This window comes from Scomber scombrus, chromosome 14 (genome assembly GCF_963691925.1).
Source record: "Scomber scombrus chromosome 14, fScoSco1.1, whole genome shotgun sequence".
Lineage (NCBI taxonomy): Eukaryota > Metazoa > Chordata > Actinopteri > Scombriformes > Scombridae > Scomber > Scomber scombrus.
Window position 1 is genome coordinate 6402908 of NC_084983.1, and position 22740 is coordinate 6425647.

Genomic DNA, 22740 nt, shown 5'->3' on the forward strand with positions numbered 1-22740 from the left:
TCCCCCTGTCTCCCATCTGCTTCCTCACTGCTAACCATCCAATAACAAGGCAAAACCAGCACAAATTATCTTTAAAAAAACGGGATATTTTTACCGCTCCGCAGAGACTCATACAGATGTTTTCACTTGGCACCATCGTATCTATTATAGAGTGGCGAGCATTCACAACACACGGAGCAACCCAGCATCAGACTAACCAACTGTACTGCTTCTCTCTGTCTTCTCACCTCTCCAGATGTTTGTTGCCGACAAGGCAGATGATTCAAGCTGCTCCCTTCATGAATTCTCCATCACTGGTTCTACATATGCCCCTGATGGACAAGCGTGAGTACTCACACTTCTAAGATGTTAAGTCTGCTCACGTGATACCTCATTAAATGAGAAGTATGTGTGTGATCTCCAAGGTTTACCAAAGCATTTTACACTTTTACATAGTTTCACTCTTTTTTTTTTTTTGTAAGCCTTCTTCCTGGCTTTGATGAAATTCTGAATTGTTATCATTAAAACAAGATGCAATATAAATGGAATTAGTCAAGCAAAGCACAAGATGGGCTGGGGTCCAGGATATATTTCATCAGAGATAATGATTTCCAAAAAATGTGACTAACTCTGCTTTTTGGGTTGCTATGGCAATTTCTGTGATAACAAGGGGAAATTGTTAACAATTCCTTGACGTGTGCATTACTTGAAGAAAAATACTTTTTCAGTAACACTCATGTACAATCACAACATGATACACTCTCCTGGTTGTACTTGTTGAAGGGTGAATGTGAGCACATAAACTGAACACAAGATTTTTTAAATGAGGTTTTCAGTTGTGCGATCCTACACTCTGCCATGTCAGGGTGATTGTTTTCAAAAATCTGAAGTAAAAAAAAAAAAAATGCTTGTGTAGGAATACAGGTAGGTGGGTAGTCATTAGGTGGGAGATGACAGTTCACTGGGCATGTTATTTATTTTGCTGTTTGGTGAGTACAGCATTCTGACTCTGCATGAACCTGTCGATTTCATAACAGCAGAGTGTGGGTTATTGTGTGGGAGCTTCGCTAGCAACAGTTGCAGTCTCTACTGGGAAGGGATCCATGGTTGTCATGCAGTCAGTGCTGCTTGTCAGGAACACACTCACTCTATCTATGTCTCTCTCACGCACACACACACGCACACACACACACACACACACACACACACACACACACACACACACACACACACACACACACACACACACACACACACACACACACACACACACACACACACACTGTTTACTACTGTACAACCACAGTTTCTGCAGTAAACTTCGGAATGCTAAACAACTTAAAGCCTTACCCGCTCATAAATATTGATGAGGTTTACTGTGACTCAGGTGTAGCGAACTGTCTTTTCCCCTGTGTTTTGCTGTTGTGAGTGACGTTCGTGTATGTGAATGTTTTCTCTACAGAATGAAAGGAGACAAGCCTATCCAATGTGGAGACTATGATGGACTTTTGGAGTTGGCCACCGTGTGCTCCATGTGCAATGACTCCTCACTGGACTACAATGAGGTCATTAACTCACATACATATGATTCTATAAGTAAAGTTTGTTATATTTAAGTTGCCAGCTCTAAAACAGATGTTATCGTGAAGGATATATTGCAAATTTCATTGCGCACTCCCTATGTATACACACTGCAATGACTCTATAAAAGGTAGCACTAGAATACACACATACACACTACTGAGAGCCTTCTCTCTTGCAGCTGAGCTAATTTTACTCTGATGTATGATCTTTTTCTCTGGTTTGGATTGCTTTTCTCACCTCTTTGTCATCACCATGGTATCATGGTAACCACGCTGAGGAGAGAGGCCAAGGATAAGACACTTCTCAACTCCCATGTATCCTCCCAGACTAACTCTTTCTCTTCTCGTAAATGGTCGTTTTTTTCCGCCCAATTTTGTATGTTTTTTTCTTTAATAAAGAGTCTGAGATCAAAGTGTGCTAGACCAGGAAAAAGAGAGAGGGACAAAGCGTCTGTGCACTTAAGGGGGAGAGATGTGCTTTATTGCTCTCTGCACTCTGTCACACAAACAAATGATGTGTGGTAGGCTATTACTGCTTCAGCTTCACCTACTCCACATCTCTAGCGAGCGTACACCTTTTATAACACTTCACATGTATGACTCAAACGTTTGTAGAGGCGCCGCTGAATTACCTGCAGAATTGCTCACGGCATTTTTACTCAAGTGTCATTCTTGTGCCATTTTAAAGACGGTTGTTCATATTTAATAGGGTCTGTGCAGGTCTTTAAAAACCGCTGAATTCAGGTCCCTCAAACAAAGCCTTTTAAGGTATTCAGAGTCTTGAGTGTCACTTTTTGTGGAGTTTCAGTCAGCACCATCAGACCTGTTATTACTGCTCGCTACAGCAGCTCAGTTTTAGTGTCCAAACGCTTACATGAACTTAATTTGTAACTGTGTCTGGCTCCAGGTGACATTAAATTATTAATTTATTAACGATATTACAAATAATCATTGTTACATACAGCTTGGAAGTTAAATTTAACTTGGTGAACAATGCAGAAAGCCTGGTTTAACAATTGAGCTGGTGGCTAGTCGTTAGTCTGTTTCTCCTCAGATTTTTATCTGAATTTAATGACTTGTGACAAATAGGACGTATCACTCTTCAAATTCTTACTGCGACTCTGCCTCTATAAAAAATAAAACTGAAATCGGGACTCAAGTTTTGATGTACAGTGTTTCTGTTCTCTCCCAGGCCAAAGGGATTTATGAGAAGGTGGGTGAAGCCACAGAGACTGCTCTCACCACCTTGGTGGAGAAGATGAACGTCTTTAAGACTGACCTGTCTGGAATCAGCAAGGTGGAACGTGCCGGGGCCTGCAACTCGGTAAGTCGCATGTTTAGGAGTGTGAGACCCTGCTGTGTCTTTGCCTCTGTATTGATGTGCAATCAATGTTGGATGTGAGGTGTTTAAACCAAGTCTGTTCAAATATGTATTGTTGTATTATATAGTGAGCAACATGTATGCAGTAACTGCTATATTTGCGACATGCTTTGTATTCCTCAGCATGAACATGCTACTGGGACTGTAATTACCCCTCTCATTACAACATACTGTACACTGCCTGGTTATGTATTGCACAGGGGACAACATAATGACCCAATGTGTCTCTGCTTGTAACTATTACACCACACTGTACACTATATAACTATTACACCATACTGTACACTGTATGACTACCAAACCATACTGTACACTATAACTACTACACCATACTGTGCACTGTATAACTACCACACCATATTGTACGCTGTATAAATACTACACCATACTGTGCACTGTATAACTACTACACCATATTGTACGCTGTATAAATACTACACCATACTGTGCACTGTATAACTACTACACCATACTGTGCACTGTATAAATACTACACCATACTGTGGACTGTATAAATACTACACCATACTGTGCACTGTATAAATACTACACCATACTGTGCACTGTAAAATTATTACACCATACTGTACATTTTATAATTAGTACACCATACTGTACACTGCTTGGTTATGCATTGCACAGGGGACGACATAAGTGTGTCCCCACTAATAACTATTTGTGCAAGATGATATTTTACATCCAATTATTGTTTCGGCTTTTATCCAGAATGACTCACAGGTCAAATTTCAATGTCTTACCCTAGGACTGTTTGATAGGCACAAAGCTGTTGACAGACACAACTTTGACTACAGGGTGTGAACCTGTGATTGTTTGGTTAAGAGTTAAACAGACGACACCCAGTATAATATTTTGATTGTAATTTTTAAAAGATAATATTCCTGCCTGCTGCATTGACTTCAGATCTATCTGCACAAATGAAGAGCGTACATGAACATGTCAGGTCCTTGTGGAAAGTGTTGAATGAGAATATGTCTTGGTTTTAGAAAAATCAGTGAGTTGATGTCGGTGTTACATCGCAAACAATAGGGTCTGTCATCAACTGTGACGAAATCAGCCACCATCAATGCCTTTTCGCTCCACTGTAGATAAAGGTCATTGAAATCCCTGTTGGTTTCACTTCCAGGCAGAGCAAAGGCTGTCAGTGACACTTTGGAGTCTCATATGAGATGAGTGACCGACGAGTAGAGAAGCACATGTTTGATAGAATGTTTTCTGGTTTAAATTTATACCTCTGGACTGGTCCAGTACATCTGTTTCGTGAATAAATGCAGGACATTGCTCACAAATAATAACATGCATCCTCAGCAAATTTTCGATGAGTAATTTCACATGAGATGACCTTAATTTTCCAAATATCTGCTGGGCGTACACAAGTAGAAAACAGAACAGAGAGGGGGAGAATAATTCCTACCATGCCATGCCAAGACACACTCCCATTGCGCTCTCTTTCAGATAGAGATGGAGAGGAAAGGTTTGTCACATTGACAGATTTTAGAACATCCTTTGGTTGTTTGAAGCCCCCTGACAGGGTGCGTGTACATCACAGCCGTCTGGTTGTGCAGAGAGCATGATCAACGTTAACCTCTCAGTCTCAGTCGTGTGCTATGGGATCAGCACAGACTCTGAACTAGAAGGACACCTGCTGGTAGAACAAGACGTGACACTAAATGCAGATAATACAGTAGTACAGTTTTGTGTTTATATACATTTTTTAGTCTGCCATCTCATTAGCATTTGTTTCTATTGTTTTCCATATACTTCAAGTTTAGTTTTTCCTACATGACATCAAATCCTGTTGTAGGCAGACATCTGGCTGCTGCCTCCCACTGGCACCAGGCAGACATCATGACAAGGCAGTTGAGTGCTCGGTCTAAAGTGGGATCCTTCAACTGTCAGTAGCTCAGCCAAACCTCTGTCACCCACCGGCTGCTGACCTGACAACTGCCTACGAATGTGGCTATTTAGCTCCAGCTCTGGTCCTTTGTCAGTTTCGTCTTCTTCTCCCTGTCATTGTATTCTTTTTCTCCCTCTTGCTCATCCATCAGGTGATCAGACAGTTGATGAAGAAGGAGTTCACCCTGGAGTTCTCCCGTGACCGCAAGTCCATGTCCGTCTACTGCACCCCGACCAAGCCGGGCTCCCAGAGCAAAATGTTCATCAAGGCATGAATGAATCAGATCATATCAAATTAACAGATAGAATTACTTATTATCATTGTTGTCACTTGAGATCTATTGTTTTTTGACATTTTTCTTTTGGGTCAATCTCATCCCACAGGGTGCTCCGGAGAGTGTGATTGAACGCTGCCAGTACCTGCGTGTGGGAACAGCGAAGGTGACACTGACACCGGCCATCCGTGAACAACTGCTGTCTAAGATCCGGGAATGGGGAACTGGCAGGGACACCCTGCGATGCCTGGCGCTGGCTACCCATGACAACCCGCCACGCAAAGAGGAGATGGACTTGGAGAATTCCAGCAAGTTTGCACAGTATGAGGTAGAGGACCCGACCCATGATAACATCTTATATTTAGCTTAAAGGAGTCCGTGGTGTTCAGATAGGTTCACCTTAGAAATGAAGCTGGAGCTAGGCGACTTTATGCTTAGCTTAGTATAAAGACTGGAGGCAAAGAGAAACACTTTCCAAAAAAGTCTGCCTCCCAGCACCTCATATAAAATGTTAAACATCCCTTTTTTGTTTAATCTGTACACAAACCATTGATTTGTGATTTTAAGGGGGGTTGACTTCATGTTCAGCTATACCTTTTTGCTGCTGTCTATCTTCAGTGTGAATCACAGCAGTGATTAAACCTTTATCCTCTTAAAGTATTAAGCTTTTACACTCGGCTCTCCTTCCCTGGAACATTTCCTTTTTGTAGGATGCAATCTGTTGATGTTTCCAACAGCAACACAACAGTAAAAGTGGTGAAATCCATTTCTTTGGAACTGGAGTTAGATTCTGTTTTTAGATATAGTTCTGTGTAACCTAATCCCTCTTCCCCTATCTTTCTTTTTTTTTTTCCTTTCTCTATTCAGTTGGGCCTGACATTCGTTGGCTGCGTGGGCATGCTCGACCCTCCCAGGAAGGAGGTGATTGGTTCAGTGAAACTGTGCAACGAGGCAGGTATTCGTGTCATCATGATCACAGGAGACAACAAGGGCACAGCTGTGGCCATCTGCAGACGTATTGGCATCTTCTCCGAGGATGAGGAGGTGACGGGAAAGGCCTACACAGGCCGCGAGTTTGATGATCTCCCGCCGGATGCACAGAGAGAAGCTGTCAAACGGGCTAGGTGCTTCGCCCGCGTCGAACCAGCTCACAAGTCCAAGATCGTCGGATATCTGCAATCATTCGATGAGATTACTGCTATGGTGAGAAGAAGGGATGAATTTCTAGCGGGTCACATGGTCTCATCAACTCACATTTCTAAGTAACTCTTAACTAGTAGTATACATCTCTCCACACACGGTCTTCACCCTTTACCATATATGATGTGCACTTCTTTTGTCATATATTTATTCATGCCTGATGCAAGGCAGAAAAAGAAGTGCATTTTTTCCTCCCCTCAACCGTGCGTTATGTGAATGACTTGTCAAGAATGCATGAGAAGAGGTCAGTGAGGTGTGACATGTTTCAAGTCTCACTGAGGCTGCTCTATCAGACACTGCTATCAAAAGCTGTCATCTCTGGCCCGCTCTGCTGCTTCCTATCTGACACACGTCTCAGAAGAGGGATTGATCCGAGGGAAGACGGGAGGGAGGGAGGGAGGGACGGAGGGTTGGAAGGAAAGATGGAGGGTGGGAGGGAGGGAGGGAGACAGTATCACCATTTGCCTGTCAGACGCACTCCACCATTCACCGCAGTGCAAAGCCGCTTTGGGTCCTGCCGTGACAGATCTGTATCTCACTTGCTCAGCTTTAGCTTAATCCTGTCTGTATCTCTTATGATAATGAGACTTTCTATAATGAGATTGCAGTTATCAATCATCATTAGTTTGTTAGACTCAGTTCTGGTTAGAGTATAATCCCTAAAAATGGTAATGTGTGCTCAATATTTTCAGGGTCAACAACTTGCAGCAGCAGTAGTAACAAAAACTTAAAATATCAGTTTGTGGATTCTTAATCAGTTATCTGAGCTTTTATTCCTCAAAGATGTTTATTCAACTTTCTAAATTTAGTTCTTAGTGTTGTTGCAGGGTCCACAAAACCACCTCCTGTTTACTGCTAATAAAAATGTTTCTTAATGAACCCATGGCTCTTAGTTGTTTATGCTAATGCCCACTAGTATGGTTACAATCTGATAGATAAAAATAGCAGAAGAATGTTCCCATAATCAGGAATTTCAAATTCATGAGTCATCTTATGAGTCATGGTTTCTGATGGACTAATGGCACAAACAATATTTTCTCGTCCCAGACTGGTGATGGTGTGAACGATGCCCCGGCCCTGAAGAAAGCAGAGATCGGCATCGCCATGGGCTCTGGCACGGCTGTGGCCAAGTCTGCGTCTGAGATGGTGCTGTCTGATGATAACTTCTCCACCATAGTGGCTGCCGTGGAGGAGGGCAGAGCCATCTACAACAACATGAAGCAGTTCATCAGATACCTCATCTCCTCTAACGTGGGAGAAGTCGTCTGGTGAGCGACAGAAACGCACTGAGATACTATCTTAACCTTTGGTTTGATGTCCTCAGCTGATATGTGTGTGTGTGTGTGTGTCTTCTCTGTCTGTCTGCAGCATCTTCCTGACAGCTATCCTGGGTCTCCCTGAGGCTTTGATTCCAGTCCAGCTGCTGTGGGTAAATCTGGTGACTGATGGGCTGCCTGCCACTGCTCTGGGCTTTAACCCCCCAGACCTGGACATCATGGACAAACCTCCCCGCAATTCAAAGGAGCCTCTCATCTCTGGCTGGCTCTTCTTCAGATACCTGGCCATTGGAGGTAGCATTAGTGTTCAATTGATTTTAAATTACTGTAAATCAATGTGAGATTACGTAACATTAAAGCACAGACACACCCTCATTCTGGATGTTAATGTGAAAATCTTGTTGTTTACCATCATAATATACCAGGCACTAGTCGTTGGATGTCTTATGTTTCTCTCTGTGTAACTTTTATCTCAGATGCCTACAGTGTACTCAGGCAAAGTTCTGCTAATGGAAAACTGTCAAAACAGGATTTAGCTGTTATTTATCAGCTTCAGGGGATAATGAAGAGAGACTCAGCACACCTGTTAGTGATTTTTCTAACATTACGAGTGTAACGACTTGATGCATTTTCCATCCAATGCCATCAATCGCCCACCTCTATCAGCTGTCACCAAGACGCACACTGAAGCTCTAAATGCACATCAAGCTGTTCACCCAAGCATTGATCATAGCGCCTGGAAAACATTTGCACAAATCCATCGAAGTGCCATAAACACACGGTAAAAGTGTTAGCTGTCTTTCCTTCAAACAGGTGTTTCTTGCTAACCGGCACAAAATCATCCGCAACCTTATTACCCCAGATCATTTCATGCACATAGCTAATGAAGCATTATAGGATAATAAGGAGCTGTCCTGCATAGGATATTGAACATTTTATGTGCGTTACTTTTGGATTTGTGCACTTTAAGGCACAAAATCACTCCACACATTAATCTCCATAAAAACTCATTTTTGTTTGTTTCTATCATCTGTGTGTGCATGCATCTCACAATGTAGTCATTAGGAAACTCGTCTGTAGTATATATTCTGTAGTAGTTTAGAAATACAGTCTTCCTGGGATAAGGAATCTATCTGTTCTTACCTGTATCTGTATCTATCTAGGTATAGTAATGTTTGACTTTGATCCTTTTTTTCTGTACAGCTGGGCACCTGTGACAAATCTCTGTTTTTTCCTGCAGGATATGTGGGTCTTGGAACAGTTAGTGCTGCCACATGGTGGTACCTGTTTGATGAAGAAGGCCCACAAGTGTCTTTCTATCAGCTGGTGAGTTGTAACTACATTGTTCTGCTCTGTCTGTCTGTCTTTGTTTTTCTGCTGCACAGTCCTGTCCTCAGAGAATAGGTTTTTTTTCCTTATGTTTTGATATGTACCCGCTCCCAGCCTCCTTTACATTCCCCCGCTGTTGGACACAGTTATGTTTGGCGATCCCATCAGCGGACAGAAATAGAAAGGGAAGACCCATGTGGTTTGATTGCACACAGGGTGGGAAAGAGGCCAATGTTCTGCAGCTGTTCCCCCATCAGATCCGAGCTCCATCAAACCAGGTCGCTGGGGTCCTGGTGACATCCTGCCAACACACATGCAGGCACACAGACACACACACACACACACACACACACACACACACACACACACACACACACACACACACACACACACACACACACACACACACACACACACACTAACTTCCGTCTGTCTCTCTCTTTTCTGCAGAGACACTTCATGCAGTGCACCGAAGAAAACCCCATGTTCAAGGATATAGACTGCGAGGTGTTTGAATCCCGCTACCCTACAACCATGGCCCTGTCTGTGCTGGTCACTATCGAAATGTTCAATGCACTCAACAGGTCAGTCATCTTATGTTGTGATGGCTGGGTAAACACTTAAATGTCACAGCTGTCATCAGCACTCCCTTTGAGAAAGTATTACACAGCCTCTGAGAGATAACACCATGCCAGAAATGCACAAAATCAACTGTTTTCCCTGCTGAAATACTTCATGTTGCTGGTTATAATGGAGATATATTTTATACTCTTCTTTTAGTGAATGTGGAAAATGAATCAAATGAAGCAACACATCTTAAGAAATTGAATCATGCTTTCTGGGGAAAAGAAGAACAGCAATAAGAAAGGGAAACAGAAGTTTTGCCAGGGTTTGCTCATGGAGTAATGCATCATATCCCAAGCCAAGACAGGCAGTAAAACTGACAGGGGGGGGGACACATGTTTACATGGCTGCTTGCAAAGGTTAAAAAAAAAAGAGAGACCTGTTCTTGCATGATGCATTGAGTGTTAGATACACTTAAATGTCAGCTCATTTTTTTAAGCTGTAAAATTCCAAACTAATGAAATCTTGACGTTTGTGAGCTTGCCAGAATATTTTTCGTCTGATCTTTGCAACATCATGGAATCACTTCCATGTATGTCCTTAAAGTCAAGTTGAGCAGCTGAATTGTCAACATGTTTTGATGTACTAAACCCTTTTCCCGCCAGTTTGTCTGAGAACCAGTCCCTGGTCAGGATGCCTCCCTGGGTCAATATTTGGCTACTTGGAGCCATCATCCTCTCTCTGTCCCTCCACTTCTTCATCCTCTACGTCGAGCCTCTGCCGGTAAGTGAGACAGTTGTAGACTCTGAAAAATGCATGCTGATAATACTGACACAGAGGGTGTAGCTTTGGTTTCAGAGGTCAAAAAAGTGTAGCAGTTATGAATAATTGCAGATTCAACTACTGGACTGAGCCAGAAGGCAAAGTTCTCAATTTACCAGTTGGTTTAGTTTCCAACACTTAACTATGGTCATGATCTGTGGGAAGTGACTGAAAGAATGAGATCGCAGATACAAGCGGCCAAAATGAGTGTCTTCTGGAGAGTGTCTGGGCTCAGCCTTGGTGATAAGGTTAGAAATATGGGGGGGGGGGGGGGGGTTGAGCCTCTGTTGAGCCTCTGTTGCTGTAGATGCCTGCTGGCCAACTCCCCCTAGTAACAGGCACGTCCAAGTGGTAGGAGACCCCGGGACATACCCAGAACATGCTGGAGGGATTACATATCTCTCCTGGCCTGGGAAAGCCTTGAGATTCCCCAAGGAGAAGCTGGAGGGTGTAGCAAGGGACAATGATGTGTGTGTGTGTTTCCATACTCAGCCTAATGCCACCAGTCCCAGATAAGCAGCAGAAAATAGATAGATGGATGGATGGATGGATGGATTAACCTTTTGTGAAGAAGACTTGCAGTTCAAATGTGGTTTAGATACAGCTGCCTTCTCAAGAGATCCCAAACCCCATCCCAAACTTTAAACTCAATAAATAATGTTTTACTCTCATACAGCATTTATTGTTGATTAGTCTTGGTTGTCTTTTTAGAATAAACATCTGTAAATAAAAAACAGATAAGAACATTTTTCTTACCCAACTAAGCAGCCCTGAGTAGCATGTGCATGTCTTCCTCACAGGCTGCATACAGCACCAACATCTTCTGCCAAGAGGATTAGACAGCATGTCGCCTGATAGGCAAATGTCTGTTTAACTGTGGAGTGCACACTGTGATAGCTGAAGGCAAATCAGATGATATTATAAAAAATAAAAACTTCCAAGAGTGAAAACATGCTGTCTAGTATCTGATGCGTTATTGGAGGAGTTTCTGACATTTTCCATCGCTTCCATCCCCCAGTTGATTTTCCAGGTGACCCCTCTGCGCTGGTCCCAGTGGATCGTGGTCCTGAAGATTTCCATCCCAGTCATCCTCCTGGATGAGGCACTGAAATACATCTCCAGGAACCATCTAGAAGGTACACTTTCTTTTTCAGTTCTCCAATAAACCACCCATTAAATATTATGATGATGTTATGAGGTTGAAATGTTGTATCCCATTTCCATCTCTTTGTGTCCTCTTCTCTCCCCAGTCGAAACTCTCAGCTATAGACTAATCACACAAGTCACTGTGTTTTTCTAAATCGATTTATTTTTATTCCCCCCGGCAGGTGATGAGGAGAAGAAATACCGGAGGAGATGGCAGCAGAACTAAGACCTCTCCCACAACACACTCACACAGTTAGACACACGCCTACCCTCCTCTTCCCTTAACGAGTTAAAAACCTTTTTCTCTCCCCTGTCCTCGTTCCCCCCCACTCCTGCATGTCCAACAACAACAACAACAACAACAACAACAACAACAACCACCACTAGAATTGAGCAGGGCTTACATGAGAATGGGTGCGCAAGAAAAGAGAGCATGCGTGTTCTTGCCAGCATGGCTTTGTATGAGTGCCTGAGTAAATGAGTGCGTGTTTGTGTGTGTGTGTGTGTGTGTGTGTGAGAGAGCAGGCAGATGCAGGCATTTCGTTATAGATGCGAGAGCAAGAAACAACCGCAGGAAAAAAAAAAGATACAACTGCCCAGAGCTCCGCTTTTCAAAGATTTCTGCTCATTGTTTTCTTTTTTTTTGTTTTTGTTTTTGTTTTTTTATTGTACAGTACAAACATAGTGGTGCAGTAGCTGGACTTGAGGAAAAAAGGAGAGGGAGGACAGGGGAACGGAGGTGGATAATACTTGGTGGGATTTGGTGGGGAGGGGAGGCGGGTGTTTTGAAATCAGCACAAAGACCGAAAGAGAGATTGAGAGGCGAAGCGTGCTGCGGAGAAGACCGCAGAGAGACTGGCGTTCACTCTGGCAAAAGAAGAGCATCAGAAAGAACGTGGAAGATGAGAAAAAACAACATCCGACTCATGAGGCTGGCCAGGTTTTTGTCACCCACACTACTGGCATCGAATCTCAGCCAGCTCAGTAGGAGCGCGGCCTCATCAGCACAACACAATAATATATCATCGCTCTTCATCATCGCCCTCACCACATAACATCTAACTCCTGTTTGATCGTGTTTTACGCACAACTACTCTCCTCTTGCCCGTCTCGCTCTCTCTCTCTCTCTCTCTGTCTGTCTCTCTCTCTGTCTTTCTCTCTCTCTCTCTGTCTCTCTCTCTCTCTCTCCCTCTCTCTCTCCATCTCTCTCTCTCTCGCTGTTGAGGAGGCAGCTGTGGGCCCGGGTGGCGACTCATCGGGCTCTTGAGTTGGGTGTGGAGATGTTGCTCCGCCTAAAGGTGTGAATAGCTTTACGCTGCTTGGCCGCTTCCTTCAGCTCTTTATTCGAGGAGCTGAGGTCAGCTTGCAGACTTGGCAAAACTGAAAAAAAAATGGAAAGAGGAAAAGAAAAAAAAAAAAAAAAGAAAAAAAAGAAGTGACGAGTCAAACAGCAACCAAACCAGCATATCAGCAGTGTAGTTGTCAGCCAGTCCTCCTGGCTGGTCCTATTAGGCCTGACCTTAATGTCCCATCTGCTGCGCTGCCATTGGAGTTTCAGCTGTCAATCATCCTGGCAAGTTATTTCAATCGAGTAAATTAAAGATAGATTTTAACAAGTGGATGATGCTTCGTGACATTTTGGGCAGAATAAGGATCTCATCTACCTTTAATTTATTCAGTTATTTCTAATACTGCACCAGTGCTTACAGTAGGTGAATGTGCACATAGCCTTACTTGAATTAATCGGTCTAATTTGACTTGGTAGGCTTTTCAGTTTTTGAATGGCACAGATGATGTAGTTAAAGTAAGTTAAGGAACGGCTAATGAACTGCTTGATTGTGTCAGTCTTACATCACTCGGTCATGAATCATTTATATATTAAGCACAGCAAACATCCATGCCTTATACATACAGCCCACTGCACCTCCACATTGAAGATGTGGTCAAAATGAATGTGTCTCTTTTAGCCTTTAATTACCTTTTCACCCACCCCCACCACCCTCATTCATACGTGCCCAAATACTGAGATTCATTCAATACTGATCACTTGAGGTCTTAAAGACTCTGAATGTCCACCTGGTCAGTGGCCTGTTTAATAGGAAACCCTTTTATGTTGTGCTTTGTGCGCTTCTCCCTCAGCTCCTCCTGCTCTCTCAGTGCTTTAGCGACTCACTTGGGTATTGTTTTATAATGACTTAATAATAATGTATTTGACTGAATGAACCCACGGGGTTTGGATTGTGTCTTTTAAGTCTTAATTATGGGTTTTGTGTGGGCCCTGGTGCTATGTGGACTGGGTCAGGCTGACACAGTGGTTACTATTGGTCTTTTGTCGTATCTGAATAGGACAGAGGAGAGTGTGCACATTTAAAAAAAGAAAAGAAAAAGCATTTGTAAAAGAAGGTACTTGATCAAAAACACCTACAGGGAGAAAAAATGGAAATTGGATCTGCACTCTGTGTCAGATGCTTTTGATGAATTTAATAAAGCAATGTTTCAATCACAGAGATCTTTAAGGCAACTGTTGAAGATTTCTGTGAGATTGAAACATTCTTTAAATTCAATTTACTGAGTTATTGACACAGTTTTCTCACTTTTCTTGCTTCCAGACCTGCTTCCAACAAAGCACGGTTTAGAATCTAAGGGAAAATCCACTTAAACAAACAAATCTATGAATCTATTTTATTCCTCTGTAGTATATTTTCCTCACTCAAGTAGATTAAGTGTCCAAACTTGGACAACATGACATTACCAAGTCTAGATATTTCCAGCTCCACATGTTCTCTGGGGCTTGTAAAGAGAGGATTCTTGGCAATTCACAATATGGCAATCACTAACTTAAATAGAAGTAAAAGAAGCAGATTGTGGGAAAGTTATACTAAAGCCTCGATTTGAATTAGATTGAACACAGAACATGAGAATGTGGCATCTCTGTCCAGACCAGCAGACCACCTGTCCCTGTCCCATGTCTCCATGGCTCTGTAACATGCTGGCACTCTGGCCACCAGGCACTATAGGTCTGTATAGCCTTGTTATTTACTACTGAATCCTCAACTCTGTACAGAAGATGAGAATATGATCGCATGGAACCTTGTTACTGTAATAATAACCTATACAGTATATAATATTTAATTTTTTGATAACTTACATCAATGTACTTACCAACATCAGACAGACTTGCGAGAAAGCATTTTTATTTTTATTTTGAGCACATGGTATCTAAGGATCTCTCTCTCTCTCTTTCTCTTTCTCTCTCTTTTTTTTTCTCCATAGAATAGAAAGGTTGTTTCTTAAATGTTCCCGTTTGGTTTTTACAGTTGCTGGGGTTTTGTGTCTTTTACTGTAGGGAAAGAATATGATGTTACCATGTTTAAGATAGACAAGAATCATGCTTACGCTAATTAATTGACGCTGATCATGTCAGTGATAGTTATCTGGTGTGAGAATGTTCAAGAATTTGTGAATGAACTGTGTATGGTTTACACTGAGAGATAAGCAGTGATGAATCCTGGGTTATGAAGTTTTATGACTGTACATTGAAGGGCTTGATGTGGATGCAGGCTCTAGAGACCCCTGACAATCCTTCTGGGTATGACATTTTTTGGGAAGTTGACTCTTCCGGCACGGTACTCAAAGTCTTTTACCATCTTTAGAAGAATAACCATCCTTAGTGACAGTAGAGGAATGAAGTTCATATCGGTAACATCTAACCAACAGCTCCCTTTTTCTCTGTCTATACAAACAAGTAACCAGTCTCTAGAGCCTGAGTACCACCTCTGAGAAAATAAAAGGATTCTCTGTATTGCCTTGTTAATATTAATTGTGGACACATAATTTTATAAATGACAAAGACGTGGAAATAAAGATTATTTATCTTGTTATTTATTCAGAGGTTGTGTTCTTTTTCATGTAATACAGTAAATGTGATATTTCCTTTGTCACTTTGAACAGTTTTCTTTGCCACTTCTTTTAACTGGAGAAAAACAATCTCAAAGGAAAGTGTTTACAGTGACATTTTGTGGATTATCCTGAATAATTAATAGCTAGATACCATTTAGAGGAAATAGAAAAATACTGTTTTTTTCCCATGTTAGAAAGAAAATTATGATAATAGGTGACACAAACATCCAAACTGCAAAACAACAAGTCCCAAGTCTTCTTCATGCTGTCATCAAATGAACATACTGTTGTGTTAAAAGAAAATACTGCAACCAAAACTCAGCTTCACATCGTAAGTTCATACCAGCAAACACATAGAGGTAATGCAAAAAACAGAAAAATAAAGGGATCATTCAATTTGAGACTGTCTGTTAACTGCTCCATATCTTACCTTTCATTTTTCATTGAACCACATCATAGATACTGTAAAATTCTCGCTGTTCAGACACATTAGATAATAGTTTTGTTTTTTTTAACAAATCCGGTCTTGGCATGGCAGCAGGGATATGATATAATCACAGGCATGTGAGCGTGATCTGGACATGAGATTTGAGTAGTAAAGTTATCAATTTTCCAATAACAAACTGAAAAGAAATCTCACTGTCATCAGAAACAGAGCCCGTGTAATGTGTTGGATGGAGTTCACTGATGAACTGCTGCAATACAGTGTGAAGAAACCTCACATTGCTCAAATTGCAGTTTGTCATACTGATCATAGAGTTCAAATTTGTGTTTCTCTGCATATTCAGTGTTATTTCCAAATTAAAAATTAAAAAACTAAGAGAAAAAAAGAGAAATATAAGTTTTCAAAGTTCAGTGAATGCATTTGCAGTTTGCACAAGTTCATTTATCAGTGGAGAAAAGCTGGCATACAGTGTGTGCATTGAACTCTTTGGGCCAGCAGGGGGCAGTGTTACACCACTCTCCATGCATGTACTGTATAAAGCCATCAGCTATGACTGGATGTTTAATATCATCAAGTCGCACACAGAAGAAGTGTGAACTGAGTTGTGTTCCGTAATAAAAACCAAAGAGTCAAACCCGCAACCCCAACACACTCAGCTTTGCTCAAGAGGAGGAAATGAAGCGTCTCGGTCACAATTCAGTGGAACAGTCAAAGAGGGAACTGTTTTTTGTCCAGTTTGTTTGTTTGATCTTCTCCATGCAACACAGACTCACTGCTGTGTGCACACTTTGCTGAACGTGCACACTGGCTGAACGTGCACCCAGCATTTAGAAATTTCAACCAACTGCCCAAACACCTTCACATACTACCTGTTATTACCACACAGCCATGAGCGTTTTGTCATGCTTCCTCAGATCTCACATGTGAAAATGACACACACACACCCTTTACAGGGGGAAGTTCCTGCAGTGAAGGTGGGATCCCAAGGGCTGTGGGGAGAATAGAACAGGATCTCATTAGTATCAACCTGCAATTTCCACCCTGAGCCTCAGAGGGATGCAGGATAAGGGATGTCAGCAGGGGCTCCGTCCCAGTGAAACACACATAAACACACAGGCCAAGGATAGCAGCTGGGAAAACTTGACGCAACGGAAAGGTTACGCACTTTCTTGGTGAGGAAACAGAGGTGTTGGTTTAAACATCTGCTATCTCTTTGCATATCAGCATGAACACTGTGTGTAATGATAGGATGCAAGACTTCCCCTGGTTGACCTGGATGCTCTGCTTAAGCTACAGAAACATCAATTAAATATGTTTATTTTTAATATTCAGGCCGCTTCTATTACAGAGCTGTTGCTGTTTTCATACATGCACACGAGCATGAAAACCGCCTGTGGTAAAGCACTTATTTGGCAATGACTATATTTGTGTGAGTGTGCAGTTACATGGAGATGAAACACTGATAAGACACGAGAGAGGGCAAGATCGTACAGGTGAAATACGCCTCTAGGGGCTTACTGTAGGCACATGTCTTAAAATGACGAGCACAAACAAAGGCTAAACTGAGTTGGATGACAAGAAACAGCAAAGTAATGATCCAACAATGCAGGCAAAACATGTTAATGTGCTGTAAATCTGTCAGATGCACACGACAGCCTGTGTGGATGTTCTCTATGTCAATAATCCAGGAGTCTGCAGAAAGAAAGCTGGAATTAAAGCATAATGGAAACAGAGCGTTTGCTTCTTTGCCATATAATGATTTTTATTTTATTTTATAACTGTTCTGTTTTTCTGTCTCTTTATATGACTCATGTATTTCTACTACTGCTTCTAGCTTCTATCTCTTGAAATCTTCACCTTTGTCAAAGAAAGATAAATGCTTTCTGCTTTCATTTAAGACTCCCACACAAGATGCCATTAAAAGTATAACATCTGTTGAACCGGGGACGCAAGCAGGAGGAACCTTGATAAACATCATTGCCTACAATAAACTAGTCTGCTGTGGCCGGTCTAACCATGCACATACAAGGCTGTGTTGAGGTTTATTTGCACCACGCTGTATGACTCATATGAGAACAAGCAGAGGCTACTGACTGTGCAGCAACTCTGTGTGGACACGTATCTAGAGGACTGCCTTGAGACAGAAAAGGCTGGATTTTTTATTTTATTTTGGGGGGTGATTTTGCCGTGAGGGAGGACATTCTGCCCCTTATCCCATGGCGTCAGTCACTCTTGTGCTGTGAGGCTGAAACTGTTGCCAAGAAACTAAACGAACTTGCTATGAACTTCCCCCAAGGCTGCGACAGGAAGAGTGCTCTCTAATGCTACAGCACCCACTACAGCCACTACCTTTTTGGCCCACAAGTTACAGCAGGGTTACAGCATATACTGTGCAGGATTGAAAGTGGTGTGTAGTTCAAAGTTTAAGTGTCCAAGAACAGCAGGTGCACTTTTTTTGTCATGCTGTGATGAGATAAAATAACAATGTTTATGTGGTACATCATCATCTTCTCAATTAAGGCTCAATTAAACATTCAGATGGAGGACAGTGCTTCTTGGAATTAAAAGGGGTTAATTGGTTCTGTGGCTTTATGAAATGTATTTTACTCAGACACTGAATCGTGTTGACGCAGGCCTGCTAGAATTGTCAGCGCATGTTACCGACATACAATTCATCCTCTTTCCTTCATGAGAGTTTTGGCCACATGCCACGATCATCATTTATGTGCAGCAGCCTATAGTGTGTTAGATTATAGTCTGTCCTCAGTCATCATCACGCTGTGCAGTATGATCCATCGCTGCTGTCACACAGCTCAGACGAGATCCAGTGAAAAATGAGGAAGCACGGTAAAAAGGGAGATGCTGAATTTTTCATTTGTTATTTGATAGTGATCATATGCCTATTATGGAGCACCATCATGTGTGTTCTTAAAAGTTTTAAGATTCCTAACACATAAGACTTAAATGATACTCTGCTTTGGATAATACTTTGTGTCAGATGTGATTTTTCCACAAACAAGTGTGATTAATGACTTTCATTTACATCTATTCCTTCTGCCTCATTAAAAACCCTGATCTATGAATATGCAAATGTCTTCAAGTCCATTATCAGTGTTTGTGCACTGGAGGCTTCAAGTTTCCACATCACACTGGTGTAAGTTACAAACTGGACCACGATAGACTTTTTTTTGACAGCAGGCATTTACGTGTCACAGCAAGTAAAACACACATGCAATGATTGATGGCTCAGTTCCATCCATTCGTCCAAGGAAGCTGTACTGGTGAACCATCAAGCACCGTACCAGCATCTTGAATTTGGAACACTAAATAGGTTTCAGCCATGATTAATGATATTAATTACACCAGTGTTTTTCCTGCTTTGACATATCAAAGTGTCTGCTGTGAAAAATGTCTGCTGGCATCCAAAGTAGATGTGATTGGTACACGCCTTAAACTAAGATTAAGGTGAGGACAAAGAAAAATTCCCTCTTCGGCAGATGAGTGTGAAAACAAACTCATGCACACATCATTCGGCTCACTGCATCCAACTGAAGGAACAAAAAGAAAAACACACTTTTGAGTGAAGGGGGGAACTTTAATTAATATAAATAGTGGGGAAATCAATACAGTATTTGTCTAATTTTCACTTCCACATGCCAAAATATACCAGAAAGATACCATAGGAGACTGATGTAAATGTACATATCAACTCAGGATATTTCTCAATGACTAATACAGCTCTAATGGTACAGTGCGTATCTAATATCACATTAAATGAACACAACACTCTCACATGGAAGAATCCCTGCACCCAGCAATGTGATGTCATTTCTTTTATGCCTTAAAATCCAATCTCACCTGCTCATTGTCTAACAGTGGGAGATGACAGCTTTTCCACTGGGCGGCTCTTCACTCTAAATGTATGCAGCTCCTGAATATGAAGAAACAGGATGCAGCACAACAAACAAGGTAAAAACACATTGATTTTGATGGCCATAACTGATGACCTAATTCCCTACAACATGTTTAATAGGCTACAGTGGAGTCAGTGATTAGAGTGTTACCCTCTACAATCAGCTCTGCTTACCTTCACTAATTACTGAGACGTTTGAGTTTTTTTGTCAATTCGAAAATGAATACAGTAATATGACCAGTAGAGGCGCTAGCTGCACTTTTGCTCCATCTAAACTCCCTGTCTATTAAATCCAATCATAATGGAGAAGCAGTATGATAAATTACACATAACATCAGTGCATATAAAACGTGTGATCTAATTGGCTGCAGGTGTAATACTGTTGTATTTTACATTGTGATGCTGTAAAATACAACAGTTGAGTATTTACAGTAATGACATGCTATTGGTCACGCTGCAGGAACAGGGCGGGTCTTAGGACCCGTGGATTCATTTTGTTGTCGAATAATAAAAGTTATGGTTATCCGTGTGCGGTGCGACAAAGCAGCCAGTGTTTCAAAGTGTTTAGTGGCCAGTCCTCCTGCTGCCTCTGTGTGCACACTGCAGCGCTGCCTGCCTGCAAACAATAGCCAGCTGTGAGGCTGCAGAGAGATCCAGCCGCTGGGTGTCTTCACTCCTGTGGCTTCACTGAGGACAGGAGAGGAGAGGAGCTTTTTTTTTTTTTTTTAATGTGGTCTGGTCTGTCCGTGTTTTCCGGAAGAGAGGGCGTGAAAACATGGGACACATCTCAGCAGGTCAGCAGCTGATCCTGCCTCACATTTAAAAGAGAGAAATCCTGAATGGATACGTTACTGTGAGTGTGTGTGTTTGCTGACAGTCGGCTGGAAGATAGAGTGAATCTAACAGGCACCGTGCGTCCAAACGGGACATCCCTTTGGATCCGTTTGACTGGAAGAACGCGCACACGCACGCGCACGCCCGAGCACTCATTTAAGGTAAGCGAAACTTTTAAGATCGTGTCATTTAACAGTGTGTGAGTGTTTGGTCATGTGTCGCAGGGGCCAGTCGCTGTTATGTAAATATGGGGAAGTAAAGCAGAGTGCAATGCAGATGGCTTTCAGTGCACGTGTTGTATTGTACTTGAGTGAACTGCTCCCTCGCGGGCACATCTGGGTGTTGGATCCTCTCTGCAGTTGCTCCGGATTTCTAAGTGCTTTACGCACGCGCGTGCACGCCGCATTTCAGTGCAGGGCGTGCACGCGCGGCGCCAATTATGTGCCATGGTTCAACGTCGTGCACCTGTCAGTAAACGGTGCCTCATACAGTAATAGGGGATGGGTGCAGTTTTAGTAGTGCTTTACAAACTGTGGCCCGGGGTCCCACCAGTGGTCCTTTGAGGGAGACATCAAGTGGTCCCCAATTATTTGAGACTGTTCCTTTTTTGCTCCTTTTTCAGGCAAATTATATTCTGGGATGTGTGGTCTGATCACAGGTTTCCCCTTCTGACACATGAACGTGGGAGCAGAGGGGGTGTCTCACATGATAGTGCTGTGATGATTACAGTAATTAATTAATTAACATAAAATTAATCAACAGTTCTGATGATGGGTGTTACTGGTCCCAGTTTCTCTAATGTGAGGTATCTAGTGTCCCTTTTAATAGTGTGATCAGTCATTATAAATATAATCTCTGTGGGGTGTTGTCTGTTGGCTTGATTTAAGGATGTTCCCTTGGTTTAATGTGATGATCATATTTAAAATATTGTCTAATATCTTATAGACAAATAATCACCTAATTAAAAGAATATAAAGATTACTGTATATTAAGAATAATGGTTAATTGCAGCCTTAATGTAAATGTTTAGGAACCCTGGTTTACCTTTCAGCATACACAAAATGACTGTTGTTGTGATGAGGTTTATATTGTGAGATAACCTCATTTAGCAGAAAATCACTCATCTGTTTCAATGCCACGCAAAAAACAAACCCCAATGCATCCAAGTATGTCTCTACACCTCCTTGATTTCTCTAAAGCCACTTGTCGTCTGATGAAAACAAGTAATATGGCTTCATGTCAGCCTCAAGAGGTGCTCCTTTTACCCAACTTGTTTAATCCTTCATGCATGAGGCACTGGGCTCAATGATCCCCTTTGAATCGACTTGAAAGATTGACTTCAGAAAAATAAATGAGTCCTCCAGCGTCGCACCTTGAAAAACAACCAGCGGATCACGTGAATGACATGCAACAAATGAGTGTCTTTGCTTCTGTTCTTAATGCATTTAAAGTGTCTGCACAGTGTCTGTCCAGCGAAGAGAAAACCAGTTTCACTTTTGGTTCATTGGACTGGACTTGTATATCTACACAAGCTGGAAGATGGACTGGTCAGAGTGTTGTTTGCTGAGCAGTTCCAACTTCCCTCTTTGTGTGTTTTGTTATATTTGTGAACTACACAAGCAAGTGTAATACGTAATATAGGTACGATTTTAGAGATTGGGCTTATTTAAACAACCCGGCATCATGTGGCTCTCTGGCATTTTGTCCTGTTGTACTTGTGTGATCCCTGAATTTACAAAATGGTGGTACTTCCAGTTATCTGATACGTAAAAGAAAAGAAAACGTGCCCAGAAATGTACCATACATCTCCAATGTGTTTTTTTAGTATGGATTTTTCCTATGAGGGATCCTCAGTCAGTATAATATATTGATGTCTTTGCTGTTGGACTTTCCTCTAGTCGATTTGACTTCTGTTTACACGTTTTACATTAGTGATAAAAAGTCTTTTGTCTGATGTAAATTAGCAACAGCAGTTTCACTTCAGTTTTTTCTTGCCCGCTCTTTATTGCCTAACGCGCTGACGGCTGTAATACCTGAAACGTGGCTCCAAGTGGGCTCTGGTAATCATAGCAGAGCTTCGGACCAACTACTGAAAAAGAGGACATGTCAACGGTTTGAGCTCCTTCGGCCCCTTTGGGAAATCACTTGACTGTAAGGCCAAGGAGAGAGAAATCAGGA

At 42.0% G+C, this 22740-nt stretch overlaps 2 protein-coding genes across 2 annotated transcripts in view; both read left to right on the forward strand.

The window, feature by feature from the left end:
- atp2a3 (ATPase sarcoplasmic/endoplasmic reticulum Ca2+ transporting 3) overlaps positions 1–15351 on the forward strand; it is a 48780-nt gene extending 33429 nt beyond the window's left edge. Inside the window, exons 9-21 of the mRNA XM_062433796.1 lie at positions 236–324; positions 1442–1544; positions 2755–2886; positions 5010–5126; positions 5242–5460; positions 6000–6335; positions 7380–7600; positions 7701–7903; positions 8850–8935; positions 9389–9522; positions 10168–10285; positions 11343–11460; positions 11653–15351. Of these exons, the coding sequence (XP_062289780.1) occupies positions 236–324; positions 1442–1544; positions 2755–2886; positions 5010–5126; positions 5242–5460; positions 6000–6335; positions 7380–7600; positions 7701–7903; positions 8850–8935; positions 9389–9522; positions 10168–10285; positions 11343–11460; positions 11653–11696 (1920 nt within the window). The 3' untranslated portion in view covers positions 11697–15351. The remainder of the gene's footprint in view (positions 1–235; positions 325–1441; positions 1545–2754; positions 2887–5009; positions 5127–5241; positions 5461–5999; positions 6336–7379; positions 7601–7700; positions 7904–8849; positions 8936–9388; positions 9523–10167; positions 10286–11342; positions 11461–11652) is intronic.
- A 5014-nt stretch (positions 15352–20365) lies between these two features.
- The window catches only part of camkk1a (calcium/calmodulin-dependent protein kinase kinase 1, alpha a), a 57342-nt gene continuing 54967 nt past the window's right edge, over positions 20366–22740 (forward strand). Inside the window, exon 1 of the mRNA XM_062433823.1 lies at positions 20366–20723. The gene's annotated coding sequence lies outside the window, so the exon portion shown is untranslated. The remainder of the gene's footprint in view (positions 20724–22740) is intronic.